This window comes from Dryobates pubescens, chromosome 23 (genome assembly GCF_014839835.1).
Source record: "Dryobates pubescens isolate bDryPub1 chromosome 23, bDryPub1.pri, whole genome shotgun sequence".
Taxonomy (NCBI): Eukaryota; Metazoa; Chordata; class Aves; order Piciformes; family Picidae; genus Dryobates; species Dryobates pubescens.
Genome location: NC_071634.1, coordinates 11,053,358 through 11,072,796, shown reverse-complemented (window position 1 = coordinate 11,072,796; position 19,439 = coordinate 11,053,358). Strand labels below are relative to the sequence as shown.

Sequence of the window (19,439 nt, the reverse complement as noted above, 5' to 3'; positions counted from 1 at the left end):
TCCTCTAATGGATAAAAGCAGTTCAGTTTTATGATTTCTGAAAACAGACTTGACCCTTGCGTCTGTCACTTCACAGATGGCATAAACCATCTCCAAAGCAAGATGCAAGGCAATCATCTAGCTCAGTAACTGCATGTTTAAGCTGTAATAATTGTTAAGATTCTAACAGATGCTCATTTCAAGTATGAAAAAGTGTTGCTGGTTGGCAAATATGTTTCCCACACATGGATAGATAGTTCCAAGGAGTATTTATCCACTGCTAGTACCAAAAAAAAAAGAAAAGAATGCAGTGAAAAGCTTGTTGTTTGGAAATGTTTTAAAGCTGTCTCTTGCAGCATTGACTAATGTGTCCCATGTAGAAAGACTGATTGTATAAACAGTCTACGCTTCTGAGAAGATTAAGTAATCATTTCCCAGGCTTGGATTTTCATTTCAGTGAGGTTTGACAAATTCTGTGGCTACTCCTAATTATTTTGAATGCTCAGGCAAGCTGTTCTCCTTAGAGCCATCAGACATTAAAAACACAAATCCTCAAGATACTTTTGTGGGAGCGTTCTTCCAAAAGAAAGAAAGATTGATTGTGGCCCACTTTTAGAAGTGTTAGAAATGCCTTTTGATAGTATTCACTCATAAGCCTTGTTGTTGTTGTTGTTCAGTGTCTCTTCTGTTGTTGTGACTTCTGCCTATGATTTTCCATCTTTTTAAATCAACCTATTTGTGCTGTTTTTTAAAGAATGTACACCTGCAGCAGTGCTTGGAAACTGTGAGGAAAGAATTCATCATATTCAACAGAGAGAAGTAAGTGCATTTCTTAACGCTGGTTTGGCTTTCACAGTGGGAATTAACTGGAGAACTACTGGGTTTTACCTTGGTGTAAGAAACAAAAGTGATTAACAATCACAGCGTCAGGGGCTAAAAGACTGAGTTTCCATCGATTCCTTCCTCTTCCAGTCTCTGGTCTGATGATTTTATAGTTCTTCCACCTCTGAGAGCAAGCAGAAGTGCTTGTGGTGAAAGTATGTTAGAGAGGGAAGGTAAATGTCACTAACACTCTCCAGAGTAATCATTAGCAATTAAGCAAAGGGAATACCATACAGGGGACTGTTTGGTTTGGTTTGTGTTTTTTTTACATCTAAACCAAAACTAAGGGAAGAGTAACTCATGAATTGTTAATGATATGAACTACAGTGTTCTGACTTGGAAACACAATTCATGCTTCACCACCCAAAAAAAAGGAGAAAAGTTTATTTTCAGCATTAGGTATTTCAGCACAGCTAAGTATTACAACTGTATCAGACATGAAGCAAGTGCTTCATACTCTGAGAGTCAGCCAGAGTTCATAGGAGCACATACCTGAATCCCAAGGATGTCAATAATCTTCCTGGTCCAATTAATACACTGCAGTTTGTATTGTTCACTGCATCTGAGTTGCAGCCACTATGGTCCCATTTCTATCACTAGCTAATGCTCATAACCAGCAAGTTGTTTGTGTCTTTGGTCAAATTGTTGCATTTCATCCAAATATATTTAGTGGGTTTATTTGACCTGATTTTATCTGCAAGGCTTTCTAATGGAGTTTTGAAATGTCAGAAATTAAAAAGGTGTGACTATCCTACTTAATGCTGCACCAGAACAAGAGGACACAGTCTCAAGCTGTGCCAGGGGAGGTTTAGGCTGGCTGTTAGGAAGAAGTTCTTCATAGAAAGAGTGATTGGCCATTGGAATGTGCTGCCCAGGGAGGTGGTGGAGTCACCATCACCGGGGGTGTTTAGGAGGAGACTGCATGGGTGCTTGGTGCCATGGATTAGTTGATTAGATAGTGTTGGATGATAGGTTGGACTTGATCTCAAAGATCTCCTCCAACCTGGTCTGGTCTGGTCTATTCTATTCTATTCTATTCTATTCTATTCTATTCTATTCTATTCTATTCTATTCTATTCTATTCTATTCTTTTAAAACTGGGAAAGGGATTGTCAGGATTGCAGAGCTGATGTGATGTCATGAAAGAGATTATGCCTTAGGTAATCCTGGTTTTCCTGTTACAATCTGTGGGACATGTCTGTACCCACTACTGACTGCTCAGAGAAAGTACAGCCACAATGAATAAAGGAAGGTCTGACAGATTCTTCATGTTGTTATGCATGAGAGCCAAGTGTTCATTTAAGAGCCTTTGACAAGAAGAACCAGACCAAGTCAGCTCATAAAAGGCTTTTGGAAGGGTCTTGGTGCACTTCCCTGAATCAGTTCTGCTATCAGCAAACTAGGGAATACCTGAACTTTGTAGGAGTTCAAAATGATTGAGGTGGTAATAACAAGATTAGAAAAAGATTACATGGATAAATCAATGTAATGTGTTTCCAAGAAGGTATTCAGACAACTCGCTCATTTCCAGATATGATTCTCTCACCTACTGCAGAGGAAACACCCCCCACCCACCCCCAGCAAGTTTTAAAAGACAAAATACCAGAATATATAAAACACTTTCAAAATCCCATTGTGTGCATTCATTAGCATTGAACAATGTCTTTGGACATGATTTTACTGTTATTCCTAAATCCTTTTTAGCAGCACATACGAAGCTTTGGTTTTGCGGGGTTGTTTTTTCCCATTTGCTTCATATTGCACAACTGCAGCAACAACATCAGGCTATGAAGCTTGTGGGAAGCTGACAAAAGATCAACAAGGAGTACAAGTGAAATGGAAGCAAAAGATACCACACCTGCTCTTTCTTCAGAACATCCTGTGTTTTGATCACTGTTTGGTTGGCTTTGATAAGGAAAAATATTTAGTGTAGACCCACAACAGATCCCACACTGTCTAAAGCACAATCCACAATCATTTCTAATGCTATTTGAACTGAAGAAGGACATGGGTAGACTTCTACCTTACTTTTCAAAGGCAAAAATGTTAATAAGGCAGGAAGCAGAGGTCATATATTTGAAGTGCTAAGTGAATGCAAGTTAATGGGAACAAAATAAGAGCAATGACAGACACAGATGTCAGCAGATTGGAGAGAAAAGGCTACACAGTCAGTGCCAGGGTAGTTCATGGTGGGTTTCCCTAGACCTGCTTGGTTTCCTTCAGTGGCAGAGAACACTACACAAACCCTATGAAACTGTGAATCAAAACAAGTTAGTCCATCTTTCAAGGCAAAAGATGAGAATGGCCAAACTAAAAGGACTCAAGGAAAAATTTCCAGTGTTTTTAGTTAAGTAACATGAAGTCATGTAGTGATGTGCAGTTAGAGTGCAATGTTAGCCAGCACATTTCCACTATATCTTGCAATCCAGTACTTGTAAAACATCTGCTATGAAAAGAAGAATCTGTTTTTATTGAATGTCTTGCTTGTGCTTCCAGATTGTCTCTCTTCTTCACTATATATCTTTCATCATAGAATGACACCAGATATTTTCTTTCCAAGACTTTCAGAAACTTCTAGATTGCTGTGGTGGTTTTATTTACATTTTACTACTTTGCTGTTCAAGATCTGTGTAAAATTTTAAAGGCATAGCCTAAAACTACCACAATTGCAGATAAGGATGTGGGAGAGGTAGAGAAAAGGCTTATTAGGCTAAAAACACTTAGAAAATAATTGAAGAGACTGAATGAGCAACTTAAACTATTAAGTTAATGCTGGCAAAGACAAAATGTGCTTTGGACTTTTCTATTGCTGTCTTCACTTCTGCAATTGGAAAGTGGTATTTATAGGAATGCTTTAAGCAATGTGAGTGCATGAGGAAGACAGAGTCCACTTTAGCTAAGCTTTTAAACATGTAGGCTCAGTTGAGAAGGCTGGTGGTTTTTCAGATGGATTTACCAGCAGCATTCAGGCAATACAGATTCTTGGTAACACTTTTGCTGTCCTCAGATGCAATGTATTTGTTGGACTATAGGTTACCTATGGAGCTGTTATCAGTGATTTGACGAGTTATGAGAATAGATGGAAGATTTGAAGAATCAAAAAGATGTAGGATATTGTATACAGTCAGAGAGCACAAACACACACTACAGGATGACAGAGCAAATGTGGGTTATTAATATAGGTGTGAGGAAAGGAGGACTTGGAGCTGTGATGTTAGCTGTTTTATTTATATGTTTGATTTAACTACATAGAGCTTCCTGGACAAAGAACTGTAGTCAGTGATTGTCAGCAATTGCTGCTGTTTGGCCATACTTAGTTCTTTCCCAAAAGACACTGAACAGCCCTAGGTGAACAGACAGCTCTCTGTTCCCAGAATAGGCAGCAAAAGTTGAGGGAGCATATGCTAAGTATACTAAGGCGCTTAAAATCATGCAGTCTGATTTTTGTCCACATTATAGGTGAAAAGCTTGCTTAATAGTCTCTGCATTTTTTATAAGATCAAATTTATTATCTCTCTCTTCACACTTCTTTTTCTTTCCCTCCAATTGTCTTTTCAGATTCAAACCCAGAGTCCCTGAGTGCTCTCTTTCATTTCAGATTGATTGGGATGGAATATTCATAATGATTTGCAGTATACCTCATTGAATGTACTTTTCTTAATAGATATTTTGTCACTTAGTGTCTCTGGAGATATTTATATTATCATATTCCCCATAATACCTGAAGGCTTTTCAGATGAGGCTACAACACTTTGCTTGTCACTTCTGCTGACCTTAATTCAGTTTAAATCCATCTCTTCCCGAGCCTTTCAAGTGGTTACACTGCTCTTTACTGATCTCTTTCTTGTCCCTTTTGTAATGGATATGTCTGCTTTTGGAGATTGCTCCTGCAATCTCATCTAATTAGGAAGATGCCTTTCTGAATATGATTGAAGCTTACTTGGTTTAGGGCACTAATAACTGCTGCTTGGTCAGACAAGGCTGTTCACTCCTGCCTTTGATCCCCCCTCATTGCTACTGGTTTACAATTATCAGACCAAACATGACTCCCTGCTTAGTGATCCAAGCTGTCTCCAGATTTGAGCATAGTAGGTCCAGGTGTGCAAAGTTTCTGTAGGCATACCTTCATAATCACTTTTTTTGGAGAAAAGGATAGTTACACAAAGAGCATCATTTCTTACTGACTTTGAGCACCATATAAGATGCCACACTAAGGAAATCAGTGCTGCTATGCTGCAGCTTGTCACAGCTGATATTTTTCTCATTCATCTGAATCAGGACCCTCTTCTCAGCACCAGAGAAGAGGCATGAAAAGCAAAAAGAAAATGAGATGGGATTGAATGGCCATGTCTCAGTGATGTCTGGCTGCCCTTTTGTGCAGTCCTGCTTTGCTGTGGCAATCTGTCACACCAGTTCACTGCCACATTGCTGCAGTTGTGCATCACTATCACTGTGAAGGAAAAAGGACTTTCATGAACATCTCATTATTATCTGTGTTCAAATTCTCAGTCCATTGGCAAAATTGTGCTTGTTGCTGTGGTCTGCTGTCTGCTAACAGGCCCCTTCCTTTCAGCTCTTCTGTAAAATCTTCCTGCTCTGAGGTTCAAGGTCTTGGTGGGAACAACAGAATATGTTTCCAACAGAGTAGGTCTAACTAGGTGTGGCTGAGAGTTGTCCTTCTCCCCATGTATTTCATTTGGACCTGACCAAAAATACCACTTTACCTTGAAGTGGAATAAAGAGGAATAAAGAAAGAGAGTATTTCAGAGCAACAGCTGACAGCTGAACAAAGGGGTGAGGCTGCATCCTTCAGGATACACAGCAATGACAGGCTAGGAAATTAATGGATGTCTTGAGAATGAGTTTTGGCCCACACTGCTGAGAGACAGCCTTATTCATGGTCAAGAGCCTGTAGTTTTTAAACTGGATTCTGGGTCACTAGAAAGAAAATGTTCTCTCTGTGGTACCACAATGTCTAATAAGCAATACCCTAGTGAGAAATTTCATAACTGCTTTCTTGTTCCTTGTACATGTGGATCTACAGATGTATCTGAACTAGAAAACCTAGTTCACATTTTAACATGTGGCTGAACAAGACAGAGATTGTTTAGGATGCACCTGGACTTGGATGGACAATAATTCTCTTCTAAGAGGCACCTATTTTACTAGTCTGAATGTGGCTTTAATGTTAGTGTTAATTGGTTGGGTTAGTCTCATTTTCTTAAATGGCTGCACATCATCTGATGCTTTCATTTATTTACTTTGTATCTTCACTCTTATTTTGCTTTATCAACTCCCAGGGTAGACCTGAGATCTCGAGGCATTGCAGGACAACATGCCACAGCATCCAGGGTAATTTTTCACTTGACTTCCACATACTAGCATTCCACATGTCACTCACGCTGTATGTGCACCTGAACCCATTATGTTTGATTATAAATCGCTGGCTGATAGAAAATTATATTCACAGGCATTTACTGAGAGTAATTACTCAGCAGGAACTATCAACCTGAATCAATTGCCCATGGTGTAAGCATATTTCCCCAAGGATTTTTAGAAAGGGTGGGAGTAAATGTCATGAGTGTCAGTTGGACAAGATGAGAGCTGTGCTACGTGGAGATGCTCCCTCCAAAATCTGGTTTTGCACATTCAGCTGTAACAAAGCAGGACTTTGAGGCTTCACCTCAGCCTTTTAAATTTAAATGGAGTTAAACCAGAGTTATGTGAGTGATTGCACAGTAATCTACTGAGCTATCAAAACACAGACGTCACAGTGTATTAAGAAAACAGCCCTGAGATTATGGCTGTTTCCATCCAAGCAGTCAGGTTCTATTGAAGCAGTCAGTACCAAGAGTATGTGTTTGGGGTCAAAGGCAGACCGAGTTAAAGATTGGTTACATGCAGAACGACTCCTACCCCAGAGGCTGTACACAAAAGTTCCAAAGGTATTTTAAATCACTGGGAATTAGATGACAAAGTATTTTTCAAGATACAGCCCAAGTCATGCAGAAAAGCCACTGTTGGCAGAGCCAGAGCCTGAATATGCCACAGGCATGGTCTGCATGGATGAACAGGCAATTGCACCCCTGCGCTCCTTAGTGACTTCATTACCCGGCTCTTGGCAGTGCTTCTCAGTGTGTGCTGTGTTCTGGGCTGATGGGACTGTTCAGTTTCTGCATGCCTGAACAGTGTGGGTGTAAATTAGCTCTAATCCAGGAGCAAATCAGCTCTGCTAAGCAGTGCAGTGTGTGGTGAGCTTATGCAGCTGCTGGCCAGGAGGGGCCTTGAATATGTGGTTCAGAGACGAAATGCACCTCTATTTTTCTAGGGAAGAAATAATTCCTTTAATACATTTAAAAAGCATTTCTCTGTTTTAAGATCCTTCAGTAGTCAGTGAGGAGAGACTTGTATCTTTATGGATGAGACTGGATGAGGCTGTTAATCCAGGGTTTAGTCAATCAGATGGTGTGGGGTGATAGGTTGGACTTGATGATCTTGAAGCTCTTTTCCAACCTGGTTCATTCTGTACTCTGTATAATAAGCACATTTCCTGAACATATGAGTCTGTTAATGTTTATTTGAAAAAGAAAGCAAATACAGGGATTTTTGCTTCTTTCTGATATGCTTAGAAGATATTCTGTTTTGAAAAGTAAAAATACTCTTCCCTAATATGCTTATTCAGTCAAAAATAACCTGATCAAGATGGTCTGCTCGGTTCTTGCTGCTTCTTTATTGCACCTTCTCAGTAAAAAAAGGTGGTTGAGCGGAAATCTGACAGATGAAAACTAGTAAGTAGAATAATGGAGCTACAAGAGAAAGAGGAACACTCATTTACAATTGTAAAACACTGCCAGTTCCTTCAGTTTTTACAAAAATAGAACACAGCAGGGACCGATTTGTAAGAGAAACCTTTACAAATGCAAGTAGGGGGTGATGAAGTATCCCTGCATCAAACACCATTCTTATTCCCCACAGATGACAAGCCACACCGCTTATTGTCTCAGAAGTCGCTCTCAGTTATCAATATTTCCACAATCATTGCCTGCACGGTGGCAGAAAAAGAATGGGGGAAGCTTTCAAAGTGGAGGATAAGATGCAGATGCACATAAGCCATTCTTTTTGAAAAGACACTGCAGGACCTACAAAATGCTGCCAAAAAAATGCCCTCATTTTGTTGTGTGTGCGCTTTTACTGATGTGCTTGAGCCTCTAGAAAGCTTAAATAAGGGGGTTTACAAAAGATAAGGATTTTCATGGGCTTGGGAACCAATTGTTTTTCTGGCTAAAGCAGATGGTGGATGCCATGCATGTTTTTTGCTCAGTGTCAAACCAAGGGAACCATGTATTTTTGGGGCTGCTGGCTGAGCTGATCCAGAAATGAGCTGGTAGCACCAATGCTGTTAGCTTTCACCTGCCCACTACCCACTTAGCACCAAGCACTCATTATTTAGATCAGACGGGTAAACCAAAACATATGCCTCTTACGGTACCAATATATAAAGTTCAAGCCACCCAGCAGCCTTTTCTTATACTTCTTATCAAACTCCAGATTGCTAATACCACGGGTGATGCTGGACTTTGAGGTGGCAGCGTGACTCCTTTTGAATCTCCACTGTCCCAGTCCTTCCATTCTTTCTTGAAACATGTTTTTCTCTGAGCAAAACCACTCCAAAATGCAAGGAACACAGGGGTATATTCTGTACTTGTTCCACAAGAAGGAAATAAGCAAATCTTGTCACAGTTAGACTCCAAAGTCTCATTGAGTTGTTTGTGGGTTTTTTCCCCCCACTTTTTGACTGGAGCTAATGGGTGAGGATATAGGTTTGTGGAGCTCTACATATCCAGCACTGGAAATCAACACTGCAGGAACTCTGCTGCAATGTGTAAGTACCACGATAATCTTCAAAACCATTCCAGAGCTCACACAGACACTCTGCCAGCAATACTGATGAAGCCCAAGACTTGACTGAAGGCTCAGTTACTTTTCTTGATGCATTCCTGTGGTGGTTGGTACAGCCTCTTTCTTCCTCACTGCTGGTGAGGAGGTTGCTCAATGCACCATCAATATTGCATGGATCAGTGGTGAGGGGAAGGGAAACTCGGCTTCTCTCTTTGTTAGTTCAGCAGAACCACTCAATTCCTGGCATACATGCCTCTGGGTCTACTTATGTATTTATATGGAATTGTCCTGACTAAATGTAACAGACACTGTTCAAACTCATTTTCATCCTCTTTTCCCTGCAGGTTTGTCTATTATTTTTTGTTACCTTTCCCCTCCCCTGTGTGACTATCCACTAAACCCACTTGTTCCCTTTTTTCATCTGTAGCTGGCCATTTTACCATTTATTCTCAGTCAATAGTGCTCAGTACAGGAGCAACTACCTGGTTCAAATCCACAACTTAGTCCCCATCAAGCCATTCTTTCTCCCTGGGCCTTTATCAAGTTATCACAGCCTGAAGTTGCATCAGCTTAAAGGCAAGACAAGTCATTCACTGCAAAGTGCTTCCCTACAAATGATTTATTGTGCTAGTGCCATTTCAAACAGAATGGCCCAGACTGCATTTATTTTGCCATGACGACAGAGACCAAGCTGAAGTACCCATGCTTTTTAAAAGCTGAGAACTTCCAGCTCTGGCTTCAAGGAATCAAGAATTCACACTACAAGATCAACTTCTCTTCTGGAACTGTCCAGAACTGTCTGGAACTGAAGAGAGACTGCTTGTGCACACAAAGCTGCTGTGGTGAGATTTGTTTAGGTCTTGACCTGACCCTATCTGCATTTCGGAGTTATTTCAGTAAATAACAGCTCACTTGCTTTGATTTTTGCTGAAATTGCAGAGGAGGCCTTAGTCTCTTAGCAAGTCTGAAATTTTGACAGCTATGTTGAATCTGCAGCTTTCCACCCTTTTTCATTCAACTTATCCTGCTAAACAGCCTAAAGACAAACTTGCAACATTCTTCTTCATCTGGTGAACACAGCTGAGCTGTAACCTCTTCCCTGGTGGTCCCAGTTTGCTACTGGGTTTCATCAGATGTTTGTGATTTTTCTCTCTAGCCTACCACAGTCATAGCAGTCTTCTATGCTTCAGTATTAAATTATCCATGCTACTTTTTGGCCAACCTACTGGCTTTACTTTCATATTTTCATATATTCAATAATGTATATATGCATAATTACATATGCAGCATAATTGCATTTTGCTTGATTATATATGCCACCTTCTTTTCTTAATCATCCCAGACATCAGCCTGTAATTCCCTGTCTCATTCAGGGCTGTGAGGCACAGAGCAGTACTTAGAAGCACAAAGCTCTCAGCTTCCACCATTCCCAGCAGCAGCTGCCTCAACATCTTATGTGCAACTATAAGCAAAGTCGCTCATCATTTGGTGTGTTCCTGCTCGTTGCATCCTTTGCCTAATCAAGAGCTGCAAGTACAAGCTTAGAATGTGCTCTGTCACCAGTTTATCCAGAAAAATCTCCTGCAGGCATGTGTTTGAGAAAAACACAAGGTTTCAGCAGCCCAGGCAGGGCTTCAGTGTTCTTTTGGGTTTGTTTTCTTAGCCACGACTTCTCCAGCTCAAATTTATGACCAGAACTCCAAACCATGTGGGATTTCTGAAGTAAAATAATTCCCCCTCAGCTTCACCCCTCTGCATTTTCTCTACCTGTCAAGAGAGAAGCTGAGGCACAGAAAGGGGCTGTCATTTGTCCAAAAGGTAACAGAAGGAGAATCAGAGTCCCCTGATTCTTAGCCCAATTCCCCAATACCCAGAGCACACTGGTAAGAGTTGGCATGCCTGTAATAATCCCTCCTAGCAAAGTCTTTAATGTAATTTTAATCACTGAATAAGGTTATTGATGATTTATTAAATAGTTAAATAACAGTGAAATTTGTACTACATCAGCAGGTTAATAACCTCTTGCTGCCTTTGATAGTTTGTGAATGGGGGTAGTAAATCTGGATATGGAAATAGAAAATATCAAAACAGGGAATACAGTGAAGCTCTGCTATAAAACAATGTAGTTCTTAAGCACTTCCAAACCACCACCATCTAATGGTGCTACAGTAATAGACCTGGGGAGCAGGACTGGGAGAAAAGAAAGTAAATGTCAATAAATCAGCAATAGAAACCATCTCAACGATTTCTCAGATCTCCATAAAGCAAACATTTGTCTCACTCCACTATTTGGCAGTTGGCACAGGTTTGCAATCCACAGTTTTGCAAGATGAGTTTCCAAGCCCTGTAGCCTTTTCTCTCAATGCCTATGAATAATTTAGTCTCCTAAAGGTCAGTAGCTCAGACCCTAGGGTATTTCAAGACTTGGGTCTGATTCGGTTAGTCTCTCTCCTAATGATTCCCTGGATCATTTTTGAAGCCCTTATTAAGACAACAACAATGCCATCACATTTGCTGTCTTCCATTTGCTGCCAGCAAGACAGCTTCCACTCCCTTCAGCTGAGCAGAAATTATGTATTTCCATTTTCTTGGAGCCCCTGGACAAAAATCCACTGTCTTGATGCTTTGTCAACGTTTATTTGAACAACTGGTTCTAAAGCTGTTTGATGGTTTGTCTGGAGACGATGGACAATGCTCTTGTAAAGAAAGGAATGTCCCTAAGCTCATTCATCACAAACTTTGGTGAAGATAATTCATTGGTTTTTCAGTTAGGGACTCATATTTCTTGTGCTGTCCTCTAATATCTCAGTCATCCATCAGCCTGCAGACTCACCAGCAGCTATCGTATTTCTAGGGCACTTGAAAAGAAAAAAATCACCATTAGGGGAAATGCTTTTGGCAATTTGTTCTTTTCATCTGTCTGGGATTTATTTAATCTGCCTAGATACACATGTCCATCCTTTTTTTAAACTTAACCTGTCTGGAGAGTGGTGTCATTATTTTTACTTTTAAAAGTCTCTTTTTTCCCCCTCCCTCTGTTCTGCTATGATGGACTTTTTTTATATCACTGCACTTGCTCTTGTGAGTCTTCAGCTTGGTGCCATTATAGACTTTATGTCACCTGGGAGTATTTTACCCTTTGAAACTGACCCTTTACATTTCATTCTTGAATGCTTTCCCAACAAAATGCTTCTTCAACAAAGTTGGGGAGGGGTTTAGAGCACAAGCCCTATGAGGAGAGGCTAAGGGAGCTGGGGTTGCTTAGCCTGGAGAAGAGAAGGCTCAGGGGGGATCTTATTGCTCTCTACAACTACCTGAAGGGAGGTTGTAGCCAGGTGGGGGTTGGTCTCTTCTCCCAGGCAACCAGCACCAGAACAAGAGGACACAGTCTCAAGCTGCATCAGGGGAGGTTTAGGCTGGATGTTAGGAATAAATTCTTCATAGAGAGAGTGATTGCCCATTGGAATGGGCTGCCCAGGGAGGTGCTGGAGTCACCATCACTGGAGGTGTTTAGGAGGAGACTTGATGGGGTGCTTGGTGCCATGCTTTAGTTGATTCGATGGTGTTGGATGATGGGTTGGACACGATGATCTCAAAGGTCTCTTCCAACCTGGTCTGTTCTATTCTATTCTGTTCTATTCTATTCTATTCTTGAGAATTTTCTACACATTCAATGCTACTTTCAAAGGGGGTTGGTTCTTTTTGGACTACATTATAGATGCAGATATAGATATAGATGCTATAAATATAGGTCTCCCTTGCAATCACTGCAGCAACCAACTTCTTCCATAGTGTCTCTAATGATAAATCTTGGTGCCTCCTTAGGGAACACATCAACATTTTGAGAAAACAAATAGTCAAATAAAAAAAAATAATTATCCAGAACAGGAGCCATACTTCTTTTAAAATAAATAAACAAATAAAATTGGTCTCTACCTCATACCTTCTCCTTGAATCTTTACATCTTTCTTGACAGTACTTTATACCGTGTCTGTGTTTCTATGAAAACGCTGAATATCACCCATACCAGGGTTAAAGGGAAATGCTGAGAAGCTTGGTGATAAAGTGGTTGATGGGGACTGCAGTTGCTGCTGTGGCTGTTGCTACTGTCTAGAAAATGATGCCAAAAGGAGATGATGTTAGCAGTTTTTAAATAACGCAGGGTTTTGTGGTTCCCTGCAACCACCTAGGAGGCTTCGACAACAAATGAAGTAATAAAAAGTTTACTACTGAACATACTTCATCTCATGTGGTTTTCTCTTGTACTGGTGGAGGTTACTGATAATTTTGTAGTACAGCAGAGGGGAGCAGCTGCTTACTGCCCTCATGTACCCAGTCAACATCTCTCATCAGCCTCCAGCTACCTGGAGGTTTTGTCCAGTTGCATTCTGAGCAGAGGTGTTAAGCCAGAGGAAGCCCTCATCCCTGCTGCCTATTTATGATAGGCTTTATTGGAAGCAGTATGTGACCAAGACCCAGCTGCACACAGTTAGGAGGGCATAATCACCAGTGTTTAGAAGGGATGGCAGCTATAAAGGTTGGGGAGTTAAAAGAGATGGAATGATGTGGAAGTCTGCTACACAGAATGGTATAAGTAAGTGGATAGCCACAGGACAGGCAGTAACTGATACAGTCACCTGCACCCAATAGCTATATCAATGATTTTAACCTTTGGCAGATTGAGAAGACAGCAGGATGAAAGTGGACACACTTCCAGCATGGACAGCAGAGCATCCCTTCAGAGCCACGAGAAACTCCAGGATGGACGCAACAACAATTTACTGGGACACGGCTGCACAAGAGGCTGCAGCAGCTAGTGAGCTGCTGCCCCACACATACTTCCACCCCAGCAGGGTGAGGGAGGTCGTCTTTGTGCATGCCTTCCTCTTCTCTCCATGGATCCCAAGACATCTGACTCCTGCAAAAGCAGGATCCCCAGCCAAGGACAAACCCACAGAGCACATTGACTGAGACTCTCCATGTAAGACCCTGCACTCTTCTTTTGACTCTGCCACTGGAAAAAGTGACCATCAGCAACAAAATATTCTTTTATAAGTAAGGGTGACTTTCCTTTTCAAAATCCTGGAAGAAAACTTGAACCAATTCATTAGGCAGCCTCTCAAAGATTGCCATGTTTCTGGCTACATGTAAGAGACAAAGTTCTTTCTGGACCAGCTTTTATCATGAAGTCTTTATGTTATCCTCTCTGTCTCTGTTCATTACAAGGGTCCACTCTGGAATTTTGTGAAACTGCTGGACACAGCGGTTTCTGAGCACCTGCTGTTGAGTTTATATGAGATGTACATGATGTAAATATGTGACTGTAGTGTCAAATAGGCCAAGCACTGAATAATTTCATTTCAATACCAGAAGCCCTTTGGAAAAGTTGCAACGTGAATGTAATCAGATTGTTCTTTAACTTCATGTATTCTGCTATGTAGTGAAAGATGTGACCTCAGCCAAGTCAGTTTTGCTAGTGACTTTAGTGGATGCAGGATCAGGCCCATTAGTAGTGTATGAGAACCATGACAAAGACCTTTTTATTTTAACACTAGGCTGAGTCAGAGCTGAAAAGCAGCTTAGTGAGGAGAGCTAAAAACATGAAGAATTTGCTCAGATCCATAGTTAGGTGTTCTAAGATGTGAAGAAGTTACCTGTGTCTGTTTTCATTGACCTCTTCTGGATGAGAACCACCTCGGATAGAAAGAAATATTTTATCCAGAGCATTGCTGACATGAAAGCATTCCCCCCCCCCCCCCAAATCCAAACATTGATGGCATTTTGCAATTTGTACATCCACATTTTGATAATAAATGCATGCTTGTTCTGTCCTGCTGTGCTTTTACTATTTTTTTTTTTAAGGGTTGCCATCATTAAGCAAATTTAATTTCAACTCTTTTTGAACAACTCTATTAGGCTTTTGGAAGTGAGAAACCTTTTGTTTGTAATAACCTTTTTTTTTACTGTATTTCCATTCTAGCTTTTACAAAACAAAGTGCTTTGTAATCAAATGGGTTTAAGAATTTGGGTTCACATGATATGTAATTTTTCTTTTCTGTCACTGATTTTTCATAAAATACAGATTTTTACAGCTCCATGAAATAATAATGGTGTTCCTATCCACAACAGAGCAGCTTGCAAGGTAAAGATTCTAAATCTGTGATGAGCCTGGTGTGGGACTACTTGTTTCTTTTGGGCAGAGACTGAAATAAGTAGAATCACAGAATGTTAGGGTTTGGAAGCCCCCTGCCAGAGCAGCATCACCTATGGCAGACCACACATCCAGGTGGGTTTAGAATATCTCCAGAGAAGACAACTCCACAGCCTCTCTGTGTGGCCTGTTCAGTGCTTGGTCACCCTCACAGCGAAAAAGTTTTTCCTTGTGTTTAGGCAGAACCTTTTTATGCTGCAGCTTGCACCTACTGCCCCTTGGCATTGGACATCCCTGAGCAGAGCCTGGCTCTGTTCCCCTGACACTCACCCTTCACATCTTTATGAACATGAATGAGGTCACCCCTCAGGCTCCTCTTCTCCAAGCTAAAGAGCCCCAGCTGCCTCAGCCTTTCCTCAGAAGAGAGATGCTCCACTCCATCTGTGTGGCTCTGTGCTGGATTCTTTCAGGAAGTTCCATGAGGTCCTTCCTGAACTTGAGGGGCCCAGAACTAGCGAATACAGATTGGAGCCGCAGAGTGTTTGGAAGCACAGCCAGTAATTCATTAATATTTTCCCATGCCCAGTAAGTTATTAAGATTTTCCATGTAAAATTTTCCAATTGGAAAAGCACTGGGGGGAAAAAAAGGCTTTTTTCCTATGAGTACAGCTGGTTTGAGCACAACAAAGAGTTACTGTGGGTGATCTTATTCAACATCAGCCACATAGGCTGCAAGTGTGCTAGCACCTTAATTCAGGCTGGAAAGGCATTTTGAGGTTAGTGTCTCTGCCTTACAGCCTTACTGCATTTTGGTTCCTGTTGTAGCACCCACATCAGATCTAGTTTTGGATGATACAGACACAAAAGACATGCTCCAAAACAGCACCTAATGCCATCAACCCAGCCTTGGACCTGCAGACCACAGGGACAGATGAAAGCGGAGCTGAAATTGAACTTCCCCATATGTGCTTGCTAATGCACACAGAGCCATCTAGAAGCCTGAGATTATCAGATGAAAAGTTTCTAGAATGAAAGGCCCCACAGCTTTCAGAGTCTATGAGGTTCATCAGCAACTGTATTAAAACTCAGAGGTTTTTCCTGCAGATAAAATTTAATTAGCAGCAGAATTCTATCAAACATTTGCAGTCTGATCTGCCTGGCTGCTGAAGGTCTTTGCCATAGCTTTACTGAGCTGTTGTTGAGAGAAGCCTGGTTATTCAGTGGATGGCATCTGCTTGAATATGTTTGCACAGAGCATTGTGCATGAATGCAAGCTCAGTCAGACACTTCAATTTCACGCTTGTTGCCACATGAACATTTCTCAAACAACCCTCCTGCTTGCAAAACAAAGAAATTGTGGCACCAGTCAGCTTTATCCAGAGTCCATGACACTTTCACTGACTACAAGTTTATGCTGCATATAATAATCTTTGTCTAGTTATTACACAGAGCAGAGAATCCCCTCAGCTGTACTGCAGAGGCCCAATATAGAATTATAAAATAGGTTGGGTTGGAGGGGACCTTTAAAGCTCATCTGACCCACCCTCTATACTACAATGAACAGGGACGTTTTCAACTAGATCAGGCTGATCAGAGCCCTGTCAAACCTGACCTTGAATGTTTTGAGGGATGGAGCATCAACCATCTCTATAGACAACCTATACTCGTAATTCATCTTTCTTTTTGACCAATACAGTGGTAAGGAACTGGACTGTCACAGGAGACCTTCGGTGCACAAGAAGAAGAGATGGAATACTGTTTAGTATGTGCTTTGTAAGGACAGACACAGCCTAGGAATAACCCTGAGAAGTGCTGGCTTATGTCCCCTGGCTTCAGACATATGAAAAAAGTACAGATCTGCAGCTTAGTTAGCCAGATTCAGACTCAAAAATCCAAAAAAGGATGTGCTGCACTTGCCCTGTCTTGTTTGCTTCTTTTGGCAGATGGACTTACCTGTAGCTCTCCCTCCATGGAGTATAACATCAGTATACACAGCCCAGATGTGGACAGGCACATTGTGCACTGACATTTAGTCAGCTGAATCTTGTTTGTGAGGCACAGACAATTTGTGGAAAGACAGTCTGATCCTTCTGGGGAAAAAAAGGGAACGTTTCTAATCACTTCAACAGGGCTAAGAGCTGCTTGAACAGTTTTCCTCTTTACATGTAAAAGTGGTACTAGAGGGCTGAGAAATTCCACAAAAAAATAAGCTCTTGCAGTGAACACTGCCTCACTTTCCAGCAGAAGTGAAAACAGGGAAGGCAACCTAAATAAGACACAGAAAGTTTTAGAGATATACTCAGTGAGGTGGAGGAGAGTAACAAAGCAGGGCAGCCATAAAACCAAGAGAAACTCCTTGGGAGTCATTTGTTCTACACACCTTTATTGCCTCGCAAAAGCAGCCAGTGATCTTAACTCCCAAAGGCTCATCTTGCTTCCCCAAGTCATTTCAAGAGTAAGATACTTTTTTCTCATTTCTATTCCAGGGAAAAGGGAAGGAAGTTTAACACAGCTGGAAAAGCAGTTGGCTGCTACAACATTTTATTGCAGTGCCACTCGCTCTGCAGTGTTTCAGTCCTGAGCACATATACACGTTCCCACAGCATACACTCTGCCAGATTCACCTTCTGTTCAGTTTGCTCCTTCTATTTAGTGTATTAAATATAGGCACCAAACTGCAAATGTTTAATTACCAACTGTCATAAAATACAAATGGCTCCTTTCATCTGCAATCTTGACAAAAGTGATTAATTGAATCTTTCCAGAAGTATTTCCTGTAGATTCAGAGGGTGGGAGGGTGCATTATAGATCTTGGCACACTATTCAGGATGGCAGCAGAGTACATAACAGAGGCACCAACCCATCCATCCATTGCATTCACTTAGATGTTGTCTGCTAACAGAAATATGTGATCACAATCCCAAACTGATTTCTGACATTTTAAACCTGTATATTGGAGTATTTGGATCTACTGAGGAACTGGGGTTGGCTGAATCAGATCTGAAGCAAATGCCTGTTCTCCAGTTGGGTAGCTACACCAACACGTCTGCTATGAAAGAAGTGTCTGCCAACATAGCAGAAGCGTAGGGGTTTTGGACAGGTATGCTTTTGGCGGGCGCTGGAAAGCAAGAGATATTCAAAGTGCATTTGGTTAAAAAGCCCACAGGTATCCTCTCTGAAACCTCCACTTCTCTAGCACCTGCCTCAAAAGGAGACCTGGAACAAACCACTGCCCTACAGATCGCCCCCATTATTTCTGTATCTGGCCCAGATTTCACCCATATCTCAGCAAGTCCATTTATGCAGGCTCTGAATAAGAAGAGAGTAAAGGCAAGACTGTGGTGCTGGGCTGCTCAGACCCTGCCTTCTTCTACAGCAAAAGGAACAACTTAGAGCAACCACTGGACCCAAATCATCATTCAGCTAGGAAAAGCAGAAATTATTTTTTCCTACACAGCAGTTGCAGTTCAGTTCCTTGGCACATGCTGCTGTGGTAAATTTTGAATGAGGAATAATGTAAAGCTATCTATAAAGATCCTTCTGGTGCCACACAAAAAAACCTCCCTGGTAGATTGGTGTGATTTTCAAACAAGACCTTTGCAGTTCTTCTTCTGGAGAGGGTGCCAGTAGCTAAATTACTGATTTCTTATGCATATTGTCCTTAGCTGTCTTAGCTTCCATTGGAGTAGTTACTTCTGTTTATCTGTGTTTTATGATTGGGCCAACAAGTCTCTGGCCAGCAGGGAAAAAATGTTTTGGTATTTTTAGCATTTGTTTAGCAATGCAAATTTGCTTGTTATGATTCTGTTTGTGAGCAAGCACACAGCACAATCAGGACTTTAATAATGACTGATATTAGCTGTGCTCCATATATCAATGAATTTGGCTCAGAGTCACAAACTCCCTTTTTTGGTCATTTTTAATCAGGAAGGAGGACTATATCTAATCAATTAAACCATTTTTTAACAAAAATAGCCAGCTAGTCCTCCTGAGCCCTCCCAGAGACTCAAAACCATAACACAGGGCAGAAAGTTTTGTCGTTCAGTGTTTGGTGGTGGTTTTAGGTCTGCTATAAACAATAGAATAAGCATGACAAAACCTCCCTAGATTTCAGCTTTTTTCTCACCTGGAGTATTTCATCCAGCTCTGGAGCCCTCAACAAAAGAAGGACATGGACCTGAGGGATCAGGTCCAGAGGAGGGCCATGATGATGACCGGCGGGGCTGGATCACCTCTGCTATGAGGACAGGCTGAGGGAGCTGGGGTTGTTCAGCCTGGAGAAGAGAAGGTTTCAGGGAGACCTAAGAGTGGCCTTCCAGTACCCAAAGGGAGCCTGCAAGAAGACAACAAAGGGCAACAGTCAAAAGGCCTGGAGTGAAAGGCCAAGGAGCAATGGTCTGAAATTAGAGATTTACATTGGATGTTAGGAACAAGTGGAATAATGGAACAGGGAGATAGTTGAGGCCCCATCCCTGGAGATATTCAAGGTCAGGCTTAACAAGGCTCTGAGCAACCTGATCTAGTGGAG

General features: G+C 41.4%; 1 protein-coding gene across 3 annotated transcripts in view; it reads left to right on the top strand.

Moving 5' to 3' along the window:
- Positions 1–19,439, top strand: part of STK32B (serine/threonine kinase 32B) — a 149,568-nt gene that overhangs the window by 106,463 nt on the left and 23,666 nt on the right. For 2 of the 3 annotated variants that reach the window (XM_054172436.1, XM_054172434.1), the window contains 2 exons: positions 734–798; positions 13,439–14,494. In XM_054172436.1, the coding sequence (XP_054028411.1) occupies positions 734–798; positions 13,439–13,577 (204 nt within the window). In that variant the 3' untranslated portion in view covers positions 13,578–14,494. Of the gene's footprint in view, positions 1–733; positions 799–13,438; positions 14,495–19,439 lie in introns of those variants that run through there. The other variant, XM_054172435.1, reaches the window with a different exon arrangement.